Raw genomic sequence first — 16,598 nt, 5'->3', positions numbered from 1 at the left:
TGGTCACTAGAACTCTATTAATCCAGGCTCTTCTCCTCATTTCTCACTTGAATTACTAAAACAACTTTCTAATTAATTCCAATCTGTCCTCCACAGAGCTACTCAGGAGATTTTTCTGAAGTCAAGACATGAGAGACTTATTCCTGGTTCTATAAACTTCAACTGTTACCAATCACTCCAAAAAATAAAATAAAATTCTTCTGACATTAAAATACATTTACAACTTGATCTTTCCAAGAACCAGCTACATCCAGAAAAGGAACAATGGGAAATGAATGTAAACTGTTATTTGTACCTTCTGAATCCAATTCTTCCTGTGCAACAAAAAATTCGGTTCTACACACATATATTGTATCTAAATTATACTGTAATATATTTAACATATATAAGACTGCTTGCCATCTGGGGGAGGGGTTTGGGGGAGGAAGGGAAAAAATCTGAATAGAAGTAAGTGCAAGGGATAATGTTGTAAAAAATTACCCATGCATATGTACTGTCAAAAAATGTTATAATTATAAAATAAAATAAAAATAAATTAAAAAAAAAAAAAAAAAAAAAACAACTTGATCTTTCCAGACTTAGCAAAACAGTGTCCTTCCAAAAATTACATTTTAAGTAATTCAACAAAGCTTTAAAATAAACTAGACTTTTTAAGTCATTTTGCATTTACAATGATTTCTCTCATTGCAAATGGCTTTACTACTTTTCCTAATACACAATTCACCTATAGCCATGCATTAATAATGATTTCCCTAATGCTTGGAATATACTTCTTCCTCACCCTACCTTCTTAGAATCTAATTTCCTTCAAGGCTCAGCAGAAATACAAACTTCTACATGAAAACTTTCTTAATCTTCATATTTCTAGTACTATCCCTCCAAAATTACACTGTATCTATGTTGCATATCTATGTACATTCTCTGCTTCAACTCATGTCTTTTGCCTTTGTATCCCTAGTTCATGCTGTCTGCATATAGTAAGTGCTTAATAAATCCTTGCTGTTTTTATTTTCCAGATTGTGACAACTTTGGTAATTTACTGGTTGTAAAATATAACTCAGAATGATTTTTGATTTATGTTTCTCTTATTTCTAATTATTTGGAGAAATACTGTATGTAACAGCAATTCTTCTGAAAATAGATTTTAATGTCTTGATAACCTTAAGAAAGGAATGGAAAGAGATTAAAAAAGGAAAACATTGGAAGGAAAGGAAAGGAAGGTTAAGGCCAAGTATCTTAGAATCAAAGTGAACAAGAAAACATACACATAAATAAGAGAAAGGAAAGCAGTTGATTTTAAACCTCATTCTCATCTGTACTTGTCAAAAGAAAGAATAGAGAGTATAGATATTCATTTAACTCAAGAAGGAAAAGGGGGCAGGCAGGCAAAAAAGGAGGTAACTAGAAAAAGAATAAATTAAGGAAAGGATCAGTACTAAGAAAAGATAAATACTTAAAGGGGAAGAGATAATATGTGCTTTTTTTTGAAGTGTCCTTGAATGGGATTTTCTCAATTTTTAAAATTTTTCAAAAAAAAGGTGTCCATAAATTGAGAAATTGATAAGTCTTAATATACAAATATAATAGAATAAATATAATGATGGTGAACTTTATATGCATAATTACCAAAGATCTAATGTCAAAACATATTACCTATCTCCTGATAGAAGAATACATAGAATACAGAATGAGAAAAATATTTTTATATAATGTGAAAATCTGCTCTGATTTAAGCAATTTACTAAAAAGCAAATACAAATGATTAATAATTGCTTGAACAAAATGCCAACTTTTAGAAAGAGGTCGGTCACTATATATTTACTATCATTACAATCCCATCTATTAAATTGGCAGAAAAAATAAAAAGCAACTAAATTCAATGTTGGCAAGGGAGAAAAAAAATCAAAATATGAATTCATTGCTAGTATGAATTTTTTTAAAATGTAGAATCATTTGAATTTGGCATTAGATAACCTAAATTTTTTTAAATAAGCATACTTTTTATCCCACTATTTTCTTGTTAAAAATATATTCTGAATTATGTATGTAATAGAGATGTTGATTTTTTTCATAGCAGCAGTATATGCAATTTTTAAAAAAAGAAATAAAAAAAAGAAACTGAACAAATTGTTTAGAATTATATATAGTGATATACAAATTATATAGAGTGATATATAATGGAATACTAGAATACAACCAACACTAATAAGATTGAGGAATGAAGAAAAAGCTACTAAAACCTTTATGAAATCATCTACTGTAGTTGGGTGGGCAGTGTAGAAACCAAATCACAAAACAATACACACATTAACTACAAACATAAAAAAGGAAAAAAAGAACAAGAACTGACAAAAAAAAAAAAAATTAAATTTTTTTCATACTTTAATTAATAACTTTATATAAATAGTTCTAAGCAAATTTAGCTGGTGCTACTGATGTTCAACGTCAAGATAATAAAATATTTAATTTTTAATAACCCAAACTAAATGCTTAATATTCATGACTTTGTATCAGATTTTCTTTCCTCTTTCTTTTCATACATATGTTATTCACATATAAAAAATTTAGTTTAATTCTTTTTTGAAAATGTAAACCACAATGTAAAAGTGTTCAACACTGAGTGTATTCCACTTTCTCCATCCTCAAAATCCAAACCACAGTAGCCTACTGGGTCACCAGAATTCTCTACCACTAAGGTCCTGGCAGCTATTTTTTACAAAATGAGGTATTAGGTGAAATGTATTGGGCTTCTTCTCATTTAAGTGACAATCTCAAAATTTAAATAAAATGTAATCACTATATGGAAGCTAGTTGGCTCAATGAACAGAATGTTGTACCTCAAATCAGGAAGATCTGAGTTCAAATATTGTCTCAGAAAATTACTAGTTATGCGACCCTGAACAAGTCACTTAATCTCTGCCTTTGGAAAAGGAAATGACAAATCATTCCAGTATCTTTCTAAAGAAAACCTTATGGACAATACTGATATGATATGGTCCATGAGGTCACAGAGTCAGACATAATTAAAGAAGAGCAATCAATGTGGCACTTTTTTTTAATCAAACTTTTCTTTCCACCTAGCCCTGTAACTTTTTGTGCCTAACTTAATAGAATGTCCTTGTAATTTTCTCCTACATATATATTAAGAGATTTCACCACACATTAAAAAATAGCCAAAGCCAACTGGCATTTGGAGAAGACATAAACAGTACAGCTCAATGAAAAGACTACAAAAGTCAACTTTCCTAATTGCTATGTATGGGGTCTTAGACAATTAACTAGCTTTTCTGGGTCTCCATCTCTTTAGGGGTGGGATTAGACGGTTTCTAGAGTTTTTTTTTTTTAAACTCTAAATCTAGGGTCCTATTATCATAATCTGTTTTCACACACACACACACACACACACACAAACTGGTGTAAGGTTGCAGAGAATTTTTAAAAGCTATATTCTTTCCCTGAAGATTTGCATGCAATGTAAAAATAATTTTACTAAATCCAACTATCAAACACATTTCCAGTTTTCCTACAAATTCCTTTCATAGAAAATTCTTTCCCAGGTAATTTCATTTTATTCAGCACTACATTACTGAATTCAATTATTTCTGCATCTTTCTTATTTTATAACCAGGATGAAATGGTTTTAAAAACTTCTCTAATCTACACTCTTGTCGCTCCCAAACTTTTTCAACAATGCTCTATACTGCCTTTCACTCTGGAAGATCATTCTACCCTGAGATTTGACAGACTGGAAATACCACTGAATGGGACTGACTGGATGAAGTATTTCTCAGTATTGAGTCACATGATCCCTGTTCCCAGAGCTGGGACCTTGGGGGGAAGTGGGGGTTGGGAGGGAGAAGTGTTGTAAGTAAGATCTCTGGAGGGATGAACTTTGAAATCTGGGATACAGAAAATTAGTGAAGTTGGCAGGAAGTGACATGACCTGTGAGAGGCAGCCAACATTGGTGAATATTAGTCAAGGATTATGTCCTTTTATTCCAACCAATGAGAAGTCTTGGGTCTTTTGCTTTTTAAGTCCTGGACAAGCCAGAAGCTGGCCAGTTCCAGGAGCACATGGTGGGACTGGGATGGCTCCCAGGTTTGTCTGGGCCTTTCCGTGCAGGGATTATAATGCTTTCTCTTTGTCCCTGATGATGTCTCTGATAAGTTAATTTGGGGAAAAAGGGTCTTGTACCCATCCCACACAGTTTATGGGGGCTCCTCTGGGATCTGTGGCTTCCCAGGGCGATGGCTGGGATTGGATCCTGATTCAACATAGGCTCCAGGGTGGGTTCTCCAACTGACCTTGAGATCAGACTCTTAACCTCCCTCTCTGTGAAGAATGGGCCTAGGAGAGACACTCAGATATAAACAGAAGGCACACAAGACTTTGAAGATGCCAGGTAATTCAATCATGCTTTATCCATAGAGGCGCTTTCTATTAATGTACCCTCGAACAATCCTTGTGGGCCCTGGGATCATCAAGCCTTGGATTATCCAGATTAAAGAGTGAGGGCCAGAAAAAAGGAGTTCTGTTAATGGCACAAGATGGGAGCACTCTGTGGTTGACTAGGAAGGTAGGTAACTCCTGATCCTGGTCTGCCAAGTCATGAGGGGGGGAGGGGGGAGGAGAGTCGGCTATTCATTTGTTGGAGACCAGGATGTGATGAGATTGGATGCTCTGAGAGGGGATAGTCCAACACAAATCTTTGGAGCAAAAGCAAAAAAGTGCACTTGGGTATTTCTGTTTTATGTGGGAAAATGGTAAAGAGGTGGTCTCTTCCATGTAATTTTTGTCTGTGTTTGTGTCTGTTGAGAATATCTTTGTCACGTTTGTTCTGTGAGCTAGAATTTATTAGGGAAAAAAAAAAAAAAAAAGGAGAAAGAGAAAAGTCTGACTTTCCTGTAGGGTCCAACTCTGGCCAAAGTTGAAGCTTTAGGAAAAGTCCTTTGGGAATAATGGTTGGGAATTTAGGAATTGATCATTTCAAAATTCCAAAGCAATTCAATTAAATTGGGGAGGATCATGCAGGGAGTAAAGAGAGAGTGAAGATAGTTTCTTTCTTTTCCTTCCTCATTCCCTGACTGCAGCAAGTCATGTGGGGCCAGAGGGAGAGAAAAAAAACTATGTTTAATAACTTTAGTGAAATTCATTATTTAAGATAAGCCGTTTTTTATTATTGGGAATTTAAAGCTGTATTTGATTGGATTTTAAGTTAAAAATATAGGTTATTAAAACAAAGTGCTGGTAGCTTATCTTAGGGGAGGTCCTGTTTGTATCTCCCTACTTAGATGGTATGTTGCTTTCTAGAAGTATTGGGTAAATTTGTAAACTATGAGCTATATCTTAAAATTTTCTTCAGCTCTGCTGGATATATGTATATGTTTTAGGAAATTTGGTTCAAAGTTATTTCATTGCAAATCTTAATGTTTAAAGGTAAAAAGAAAAAGTGACTTAAAAACAAGGGACAAAAAAGATTGATTTGCAAAAGCAATTAATAATTTAAATGGAGCATCTAGTTAGGATTATTGGTTTGGGATATGTTTAAAATATGTTGGTGAAGGACTGAACACATAGGCATCAGGAGGAGACACTAGATGGGATAGGGGAAGAGATAGTGGGAGATAAGAAAGAAGAAAGAGAGAGGAAAATGGCTTGCTGGAAATAAGGGGCAAAAAGGTGAAAGCCCCTAGTGAATCTGCCATTTGCCAGGGGAAAGGAGATACTCCAGGAGGTTGGGGCCTGTCTTTAGCTGGCAGATTGGATCCTAGGGGTTATGCCATCCTAAAAAGGTTAGTTGTGAGAATCAGGGGTCGGGAAGCATGGTGGAGTTGGGAGAAATTCCATGTGGAGGGGGAAGAAGGGCAACCATGAGCCTTGTCAGGTGACGGTCTAATTTCTCCCCTCCCTCCATTAAGTGGTACAGTCCCTTTTTAACAAACTGCAGCTCCTTGCTGATTGAAACATTAATTGCTTATACTGTTTAAAGGAACAGCCTATATTTACATGTTGTCTATTTTTCAAGTCTATACCTGCTCTAAGAGGTTTGTTGGAACCATAAGTTTTCTGAAAGCAATTTATTTTTACTAGGGTATCGCATCTATCTTCAGAAAATTATTTAATGTTTATCTAAGTACATAATGGTCTCCTTGTTTAAGGAATATAACAAAAAACCTAGAGCAGAATTTTAATCTGATCTGATAATTTGATAGGGTTATTTCCAAAAGTTTAATTTTTTTTTTTAAGAACGAAGAAATTATTGTTAAATCTGAAGGGTTTTCATATGTGGAAATAGGATATTCTATGAGTTTTAATTGATTGTATTGAGTAATCTTACAGTTGTACAATTATTTAAAGGGTCTCTGAGAATAATAGTTTTTATTTTGTCCCTTTGAAAATGTTTCTGTTATGGACAATATGCAATTTAGAATTTATCTATTTGGCTATTTTAAAAGCAAAATGATCTGTCTAATATTGGACTTAGAATCATCTACATAGATATGAAAGATAAGCTGTATAAGCTATGAACTTTCTAGGATGAATCTCTTACTGTGATCCTTAGGAGCTACATTCATCTGAAGCTTTGATAATTGCTGTAAGAGATAAAATCTTTTGGGACTGCAACTGATATTTATTTGGAGTTCTGAATTCAGGTGACTCTAATCAAGCCAGTGATCCACCATCTGAAAGGAATATGCCATAAGCTACTAGAAGTTGTTACAGATGGAAGTTAGTATCTTGGAACGAATTAAAAGGTCTTAAAAGGTCGATCTTGGCCTCTGCTGAAGGTTGGATCCTCTGACTCAATTTCCCAGTGGTATTCTTTTGAATGGGAATCCACCTGGTTATTCCTGAGTCTGGTTTTAGGTAGAATTGTTAAAATTTAGGACAGCTACCTGAAGTAAAACTGCTTTAAGGAAATCATGTCCTTGATTTTTCCTCTTATAGCAAGTATCTGTAACCAGAGTAAGTGGTCAGTGGAAGATATAAAACACAATACAAGTATATAGATATTTTAATTTTCAGCCCAGCTGTGGAGGACTTTCTGGTTGCTGCTCTTAACATCTTTTAACCCTTACTTCTTTATCTAAAGGCCTACTTAGCCAAGTATTTGGGGCCACTCCCACTTTCCCTTTTGTTCATTAAGAGGAAGCAGACAATCTTATGCCCTGATTAGGTATTGATAGAAAAAGTGGCTAGGTTCTAGGGGTCTCTGGAATCCCAATCCTAGATCCCTGACTTATTTATCAAAGATCTGACTTCAAATGTGTTTTTCATATTTGCATGATCATGGGGGAGGAGGGGCTATATGGAAAGTGAATTTTTGACAGCCAAACAATTCCCCATTAAGTATGCAAAGAAAATTACTGCCAGCTATCCATGGACCTAGAGAAGTTTCTGTTTGTTTCTTAAATGAAGGGGAATTTACTCCAGGTGGAGAGAAGGAGACTTACAGATCTTTTGCTCATATTTAGTCCTAGTATTTTTACTATACTTATTAATATATATTAATATAATATATAATATGCTTCTTCTAGACTCCAAGCCATAAAATTCCAACCACTTGGTCAACTTGAAATCACCTGAGACCTCATACTGACATTCAGCACATCTCCTACAACTCACTCATCTCTCCTCTTCAGTCCAGACCTATTGGGTAGGGCCAGCTATATGTCCCTTGTCAGTTTGAAACAGTTCCAGAAGATGAGACATCCCTTTATCCCAAACCAGTCTGGGTCTGGACTGCTTGAGGTGAGAATGATGTGACAATGGCCCTGAGGCACAAAAAATGACACAAAAGCAAATCTGTAGTTTGCATTGATAGTATTGTTATTTTTATTATCTTATCAGAATCCAGCCATAACCAGTTATTTCAAAATAAATTCAAAATAGAAATATGAACAGAATATTAAAGCTTTATACCACAAGAGACTTTAGAAGAAGCAGATCACATCTTTCACAATTCAGAGAGTTTAAAAGTTTAAAAAAAGGATAGAATCAACTATAAGAGTTAAGATGGGCAACTGTTAACATGAAATTGAAAAGCTTCTAAACGAAAAAGATAAAGGATAAAAAAGGGGGAAAAGTTTTACAATTATGTCACTGAAAAAAATTTTGATTCGAAAGATTTATGCATAGCTAAAATATGTTAAAACCCAAAGAAATCCCCCAAAAGCAGGCAAAGAAAAAACAAAAAAGACTTCTCAAAAGAATTACAAACTCTATGAAAGAATTCTCCAAATTACAACGCAGAGAAAAGCAAATGAAAACAACTCAAATCTTGCCACACAAGATGTCAAGATGACAAAAGATGGGAAAAGTAAATACTTAAGGAACATGGGAAAATGGCACAGTCAGTAACTATTGCTAGAGCTGTGAATTAATAAAACCATCCTGGGAAACAATTACAAATTATGTAAAAATAATTAAAATGCCCATAACTTTTTTTTGACTCAAACATTCCACTGTTAGGCATACATACTCCATGGAGGTCAGCGATATAAAAACTAAGTCCCCCAATATAAATCAAAACATCTACAGCTGCACTTTTTGCAGTATTATAGAGATGATTTTTTTTTAAAAAATGACTATTGATGGAGACATTAATAAGCAAATTGAAGGATTACATTCCATTACAATAGTACTATGCTATTAAAAAAGCACTTTTTCAATACCTACTTTGAATATAATATAGAAATGTGGGAAGGAAATTATAAGAACTGTTATAAACAAAATCAGAAAAACAAAATTGACAAAGCCTACAAAAGAAAAAATGACAGAAAATAAAACTGACCTGTGGCTGATAATTATTCAAATTTTGCTCCCTAACTGCTAGGCATTCCCATTTCCCTTAACCCAATGCAAATTTACATTCTAAATCCTCTATTGTGCTCTTTGCATAGTCCTCAAGCAATAAACCTTTCATATTAAATATTTTTCTTTCCCACTCATCTCAACTTCTGGTTCTCAGGGAGACCTGGATCCCTATTGATAACTGTTTTTTGGGGGGAGGTTTTATTTTCCATAGTCTTTTTGGTTTCCAGTCATTTTAATGGCTATAATTCTATTTTAATTACATTTTCTTAGGGACAAAGTTCTTCTGTAAGACTGTTTCAGCTGTATCCAAAAAAACATTGATGTATTGTTTCATCATAATCATTTTTTCTTCAAATAATAAATTTCTATGATTTGTCTTTGATGCACTCATTGTGTAATAAAAGTATGATCTGTTATAGATGATTGTAATGGCCTATATGTTCTTTTCTAATGCTCTAAACAAGGATGGTCAGGATGAAAATGTAGTTGATCCTCATTAAAAAATTATTCAATGATGAAAAAACTGGTGGATGTCTTACTGATATTCATTTAGTGGCCTCTTTTTTGATAATAGGGGTCTTAGGATTTCTTTTTAGACCTCTCCTATTGCCCTTCATCTACTATCTCAAGAATTAAATCCTTCAACGTCCTCAAAATGGTGCCATTTCTAGTACACTCTTTTTTTGCCCGTCTTCTTGCTCTAAACCCAGTTGGCTTTTGTTTTTCTTTTGTTTTTGCTTTGTAACTACACATAATTACAACATTTAACATCATAATTTGATTGTCAAGTCTTCTAAAACCTTCTCTAGGATTCTTTGTCCACTGTCATTCTTTTTTTGTCTTATATGGTTATAGGTCAGGTATACTACATTCTTCTGAATCTTTTTCAGGGAATAAACACACAAATATAAGTCAACTATTGGCCATTTCAAATCAGTCAACAAACAATTATTAAACACAATGTACCACTATCTTTAGTACATGCCACCTGAGATACAGTTTTTAAAAAGATAGATTCCTTCTCCCAATGAGTTTGTAATCTAAAAAGAAAAGACAATATGTAAAAAGAAGCTGAAGAGAATAAAAGGAGTTAGGCAACTGCCAGAGGGTATCTGACATAGATGTTCATGGAACTGAAATGAAATAGAGCAACTAAAGAAAAAGAATTGCTAAAAATATGTCTCATTCTGAATATCATTCTTCACAAAACCTCTAGACTCCTGGTGGTTACTGGAACAATCAAAATTATTAAGCCTTTAAAAGCTGTTTATACTACTCTTTACAAAATAAATTGACCTCCTGGATCTGGTCATTTCACTCTGCATCAGTTTCTATATATTTTGCTAGGTTTCTCTTAATTTATCACTTTCAAGATTTCTTTTTTTTCCCCCCAATATTTCTTACAATAGTATTCTGTTACATTGACGTATCAAATTTTTTTACGAATTCCCCAACTAATGGGGCACTCCCTAGTTTTCAGATCTTCAATAATGCAAAATGAATTGCTGGTGATCCTCTTTCGCCAATCTCTCTGAGATATATTAGTGTTGAAACTCTATTCTGAGGTCTCATTATTATTTTCTAGATTGCCATTTCCATACACACCATGAATGGACACCAAAAAAATAAGATAAAAATCAGTTCCTCCAGAAAAGTGTCTACTCATTGGTCAAAACAAGACTCTCAAATTTACAACAGCATTAACTAAACTGACATTTATATAGACATTCTAAAAATTATGTATCTCTTATTAAATGTTACTTCATTGATTCATTAGCACTCTTTATCTCCATATAGTTTTTGTTATTATAGAAGTAAATTTTTTTTGTGTTTTTCTTTTCCCATGGGTTGTGATGTCCAAAGAATTCATTAAGTGGTCAAATTCATGACAACTTTTTGCAAAATTGGTGCTTTGAAATAGTCTGATTTTAGGATCATATTGAATCTTTTCCCAGTCTATTAAAACAAGCCAAGCCTTAGGTTCCCTGAGTATACATTGCTTTAAGAAACCAGACATAGCTTTAAGAATCACTGACAGATCACAACAAGGAAATAAAATAGAGCTTCATAGAAAATTCTCACTAAGGAAAAATAAATAATGCTTTAGGAAATCCTAGGTTTGCTATTTCTATACATCAGTTCATGATGCCTCAAAAGCAGGTTAGGTTCCTCCAACAAGCAAACTGAATTTTCAAGACAGTCCAAATATCATGGTCCTCTAAAGCAGTAACTTAAAAGCTAATCTAAAATATTTAGGCTTCTCTCCAAAGGAAGGGACACAAAAAGTCTGTATCTAGACCAACTCAGAACTAATCTAAACCAAGTGAGAAAATGAATAAAGAAATGGCCATCTCAACAGCAAGCTAAATAATTAAATAAAAGACATTCAAACATAAAATTTTTTAAATGTTTTTTTAAGTTGTCAAGTATATTTTTAAAAATATCTTTAGAAATGGAGAGATAGACTGACCAAAAGACAAAAACTCTTAATATTAGTCTCATTTATATACTCTTACCTTAGCAACTTTATGATTAGCTGCTGTCTCGTGAGATGTATTTTTCAGTCCATCTTTCAGTTGTGTGATGAACAAGTCATATCCTTCAGAAGAAGAAACATCTACCTTTTCTATACAAGCGGATAAAAGTTGCTGGGCCTAAAAAATAAAAGAAAAACATAAAAATTAAAGAATAAAACTTAATAAGCTTGGTCTTACAATTGTATTACTGATTTTAAGGACTAACATTTAAATAAATTCATAATATAAACAATTTCCAAGGAAAAAGATTAAACTGCTCAATTTACCTCATAATACTTAATAACTTGGAAGCTCTATTCGCAAAAAACATTTTTCCCTACTTCAAGTTATTTTATAATTGAAAATAACAAGTATAGCAATTGTATTATTTTTTTAAAACACTACAATTTAGATTCTTCAGATATTCTCTTTACTTTATACCCCACTGATTAAAATCAATAAAACTAAACTAGAATTACAATTTTTTTTTAGTATTTTTAATATTTACACCACCTTTCTCAGGGTATGAAATTATTTTTATTACTGTTGAGTAAAAACTAAAAGAGAAATTTTCTATTTTACAAAATACACTTGAAATTTTAAAACTTTAAATATTTAAAACTTTTATAAGTGAATAGATTCTGTAACAAAAAGCACAAGAAAATCTAATAAGCAGCATATACCATAAAGTGAATAATATAGAGCTTAATCACAATATTTCTTAAATAGAACTTTTATTTTTGAATCCTGCTGGACAGATATGCCTATAAAATAGATGAAAACAGTCATCTTTAAAAAAAAAAAAAAAAAAAAAAGATGAATAATGAAAAATAGGCAAGTAAAAGTAAAAGGAAGAACTAGAATAGGAATTTAAAAATTCATGCTCTATTCTCTGGATTATTTTCCAATCTTAGACAGATATTACTGAGTTTTGGTATTGGTTTTCTTCCCTCTGATAAATATATTATTCATTGTAATTCAAGAAAATTTAGATTTGAAAAAATTTAATTTTAAGCTACATCACGTCCTACTTTTTAAAATATGCTATCGTAAAGTATAAAAAATATATTTAAGAAAAAAATTACATCTGAAAAACTGGGTACCATGGCTAAATCTAGGAATAAAAATTAAAATTCTTTACTCATATTTCTCTTTTATACCTCAAACACTGATCATGTACTATTTATTTATTCAATTAAATTCATTTTACTGCAAGTAAAATTTTAAATGCAGATACTTTTTTAAAAAAACACATATTAAAGACAAAGTGCTTTTGATCACTTTGAACTTTCTTATCACACATAAAACTAATAATAAAGTCTTGTAGATTTTCATTAATAAAATGTCAAGCAGTTAACAAAAGAACCATTTTCAAATTCCTTCCAATCTCTAGAGGAGTAAGCTTGTAGATTCTGCCTTTGGTAGTAAAAAGTGAGGGAATTTACATTCTAGTGGCCCACATGTATTTAAATCTGCTTGTTGAATATCAGAGACAGGTTTGTTTATATGTGTTTTAAAGATTAACCTAGGTCAGTTACTAGGCAGAGGAATGACAGGGATAATTTTATTTTAGAATGGCATGTCAAAGATGACTGGAGAAGCTCCAGAGAAATTTGAAAGGATGGTAAAAGGACTTAGAATCCATGTCATATGAGGATCTATTAAAGGAAATTGGGATGTTTAATATGAAGAAGGCAAAGGTTAGGGGAGACATGCCAGCATTCAAGTGCTTTTATAGGCAAATGTAGAAGGGCAATTAAAATTAATTTTGTATTACTTCCCCCAACCCGACCCCCCCCCCCAGCCCAGGGCAGAACTAAGAAAAATTACTTAACTTTCAAAGGTAACACACATGCTGCAGTGAAGAATTTTCTTTGATGTTTATTAACACTAAATAATAGCAAGTTTTGTGACTCTTTGATATCCTTTTGGACAAGATAAAGGAATAGAAATTTGAATAGTTATAGTTTATAGTTTAACAACCTTGTTGATTTACTTGAAGAGAAATCTTTCTATAGGGCTTTGAATTTAACTCTACTCTGTCCTAAAAAATTTAGCAATGCTTTAAGACAAAGAAAATACAACCAAATATTCATAGATCAAAAAAACTTCAGGCTAAATGTTTGGGATGACAAGTTCAAAATAATCTCTGTAAATTGGAAATAAGTTTAAACAATATGAGACTCAATGTGCACAAATGTCATCTTTTTTTTCTGGTGGTTCAAAATTCAATTTCTACAAGTAAAGAATATGACTCTTTCCTCAGAATATTTGTGAAAAAATTCTTATGGCATTTAGTTGACCAAAAGTTCAATATACAAGCCCACCTTATGATGATGTTACTGTAATGTAACAGAACCAAAAGTATCACAAGCATAAGTATTTTGATTAAATAAAAAATATGAATAATCTTACTACATGTATAATCTGTAATATTAAGATTCTATGTAGAATACAAAACTCAAATCTTGTTAAGATGTTTTAAGATCACAAAATTCTAATTCAAATCCCCAGAATCCATCTGCTACAAATCCCCATTTTACAGATTAGGGAACAAGTACAGTAAAGTTAAATATCATTTCCAATATTTAAATTAAAATGGCTTTTAAACGCAGTGCTTCTTTCCTTTACTACAATCTTTCAAAATTTTTCTTTAACTACAATCTACTTTGGGAAAGACACTGAGAAGCATATTTCAAATACAGGACTCTGAGGATAGTAAGGATTCCAGCAATGTATTGGTGGTAGTTTAAAAAAAAATAGGACAACTAAGTAAACAGATGTTACAAAGAGACAGAAATATTATAGAACATAACTTTGAAAAAGTTTAACCAGATATTGCTCTCAAGTCTAAGTTTCTACAAAGATACATTGTACCAATCCTATAGTTTACAGATCTGGAAAGCTATGTTAAAAATTAACAAGACTAAAAGTGCCCTGTTTTCTGTCATAGTGGGTCATAAGCCAATCAAATATCTACAAAATTTCAGAAAATGTTTGGGGTTTAAAGGCAAAGGGAAAAAAAAGCAAGCTTCCTGAGGCTTTGATTTTTGTCTTTGTATTTCCAATGTCTAGCACTATATCTGGCCCATAGTAAACCCTAAAACATTTAGAAAATAAAAAAGAAGTCAAGAATCAAAGCTGGGAGAACAATACCCTAACGTAATCTTTTTCTTTTGTATTTCTTTTTATGAAGAATTTATGCTTATTGATTGATCTAATCAATCAAATATTTATTAAACTCTTTACTACGAGCCAGGCACTATAATAGGTTCTAGAGACAGAAAGTCGAAATGAAACAATCCCTGTCCTCAAATGTCTTTTATCCATACTGGAGAAGAAAAAGTGTATATAGAGGAATATAATAAAAACAGATACCCAAAAGATACAAGATAATTTTGAAGGGAAGATACTGTTATACACTCCCATACTGAATAAACTCTGGTGGTTCTTTTAAAATCAAAGAAAAATCCTTTGCTTTGTGCTTAAAGTCCTTAAAGCCTGGCTCTTTCATTCCTTTTTAGTCTTCTATCTTGTGCTCTCTAATCCAGTGAAATAGTTAATGCCAGTTAATTACTTTCTCTAAGATTTAAGTTTATATAATTGTGCAAATAGCTACCAAGGTTTCTTAAACTTGCTATACTCAATAAGCACTGAACCTTGTCATAGATACTGAAGATACAAGGGAGGGAGGGGGGGAGAAATGAAACTGTTAATCCCTATCATATTCTATTAATTTTTCAAGATACAATAATAAAATAAGGCATGCAATGGCCAAATCAAATAAATGTTCACAGACTTAAATAAGCCTAAGAATGTTCTTACTTCTCCTATTTGCTGTCTAGCATAAGCAATTTCAACTTATTTTTACAGCCACAAATAGGAACAGCATGTTCAGAAACATGTACACTCATCTATTTATTGGTCATAGATTTTGCTCTGCCAACCTTATATATATATACTCAAAGTTTAAAACAAATAAATGTTATCTTTCCAAAAGGCCTTTTTTATTTTGTCTAGTTTATGATATGTACAATACAATGTGCAAAGCTACAATAATTGGAATGTCATTATTTGGCTAGTTAAAATAATGATATATTCGATAAGATCCAATTAGTTAAACCTTAAACTTAATCACGTTCCACTATTGGGTTAATGTTAATATTTCTCATCACCAGGGAATACTTAGCTTATTTATTTAATACAACTCTAAATATATATAAATATAATCTCCAAATGCCAGTTTTTTTCCAATAACATGTATTAAAAGTTAATGCTGACATGAAGTTATGCTATAACAATGTAAAATCTACTTTTATTAAAGGCTTGATTACATATATATAGCAATATCAGTAATAAAGAATCTATATTTTAAGGAGTAAACTAATGTCAAAAAATTACTCTTCAGCATGATTAAATGTTCTAAGGGTATCAAGAGGAATTACTATGATAGCATATCTTAGCTGCCCATTATGAATGAAACTAACCTCATCCATAAATAAACATCAAGTGGCAATGGAATAAATAGATAATGTATACAAGGACATACAATTTAAAATCAGATTCCAGGTCTGCCATTTGTTTTAATATGTATAACCTTTGGGAAAGCACCTTACCTCTCTCTGTGTTTCCTTATCTAATTCAAATAGGTTTCTACCAAGTCTAACTATATGATCCATAATAACACATTTATAATCAGTATTGGCATCCAGTTTAACATTTAGCGATCTAAAATAATAAAAGGTGCTGGTAAGAATTTAAAGAATTAAAAAACTACAGTTATACTGGCAACTCTGTCACAAACTATGTAGCCTCATTCTAGAGATTTCAATTTCCTCATTTAGAAAATTAGAGTATTAGAATAGATATGAAATTCAATTCTATGCTCATATGCTATAATTTCCATACTCTCATTTGATCCATGGAGATACTACAAATCCAAAATTTAGTGTAGGAAAATAGCATTGGTAAATTAGGAATCTGGGCCCACACAGAGTCCCAATATTCACTGTGTTAGGCACAAGAAGTTGCATCTCCTGAGACTCAAGTTTCCTCTTCTGTAAAATGTAGATAATAATACTCATATTATCTATTTCGCAAAATTATTGAGAAAAATATCTCAAAACTTTCAAGTACTTTTAAACAGGGGATTACTATTCCTCATTTATACTTGTATTTAAGATACTCAGTTTTTTTCAGCTTCATTTAAGTGTAAAAAATTTATTATAGGGGGCAGCTAGGTGGCGCAGTGGATAGAGCACCAG

The 16,598-nt window shown here is 32.2% G+C and overlaps 1 protein-coding gene across 10 annotated transcripts in view; it reads right to left on the bottom strand.

Moving 5' to 3' along the window:
- The window catches only part of BIRC6 (baculoviral IAP repeat containing 6), a 297,131-nt gene that overhangs the window by 229,880 nt on the left and 50,653 nt on the right, over positions 1-16,598 (bottom strand). For all 10 annotated transcript variants that reach the window (XR_012486168.1, XM_074288148.1, XM_074288151.1 and 7 more), the window contains exon 3: positions 11,335-11,472. Coding sequence is in view for 9 of the 10 variants with exons in the window: in XM_074288148.1 (XP_074144249.1) it covers positions 11,335-11,472 (138 nt within the window). In the remaining variant the exon portion in view is untranslated. The remainder of the gene's footprint in view (positions 1-11,334; positions 11,473-16,598) is intronic.

The sequence above is a fragment of the Sminthopsis crassicaudata genome, chromosome 2 (genome assembly GCF_048593235.1).
Source record: "Sminthopsis crassicaudata isolate SCR6 chromosome 2, ASM4859323v1, whole genome shotgun sequence".
In the NCBI taxonomy this organism is placed as follows: Eukaryota; Metazoa; Chordata; class Mammalia; order Dasyuromorphia; family Dasyuridae; genus Sminthopsis; species Sminthopsis crassicaudata.
Note: the sequence above shows the minus strand (reverse complement) of the source record. Positions and strands in the feature narration are given on the sequence as shown.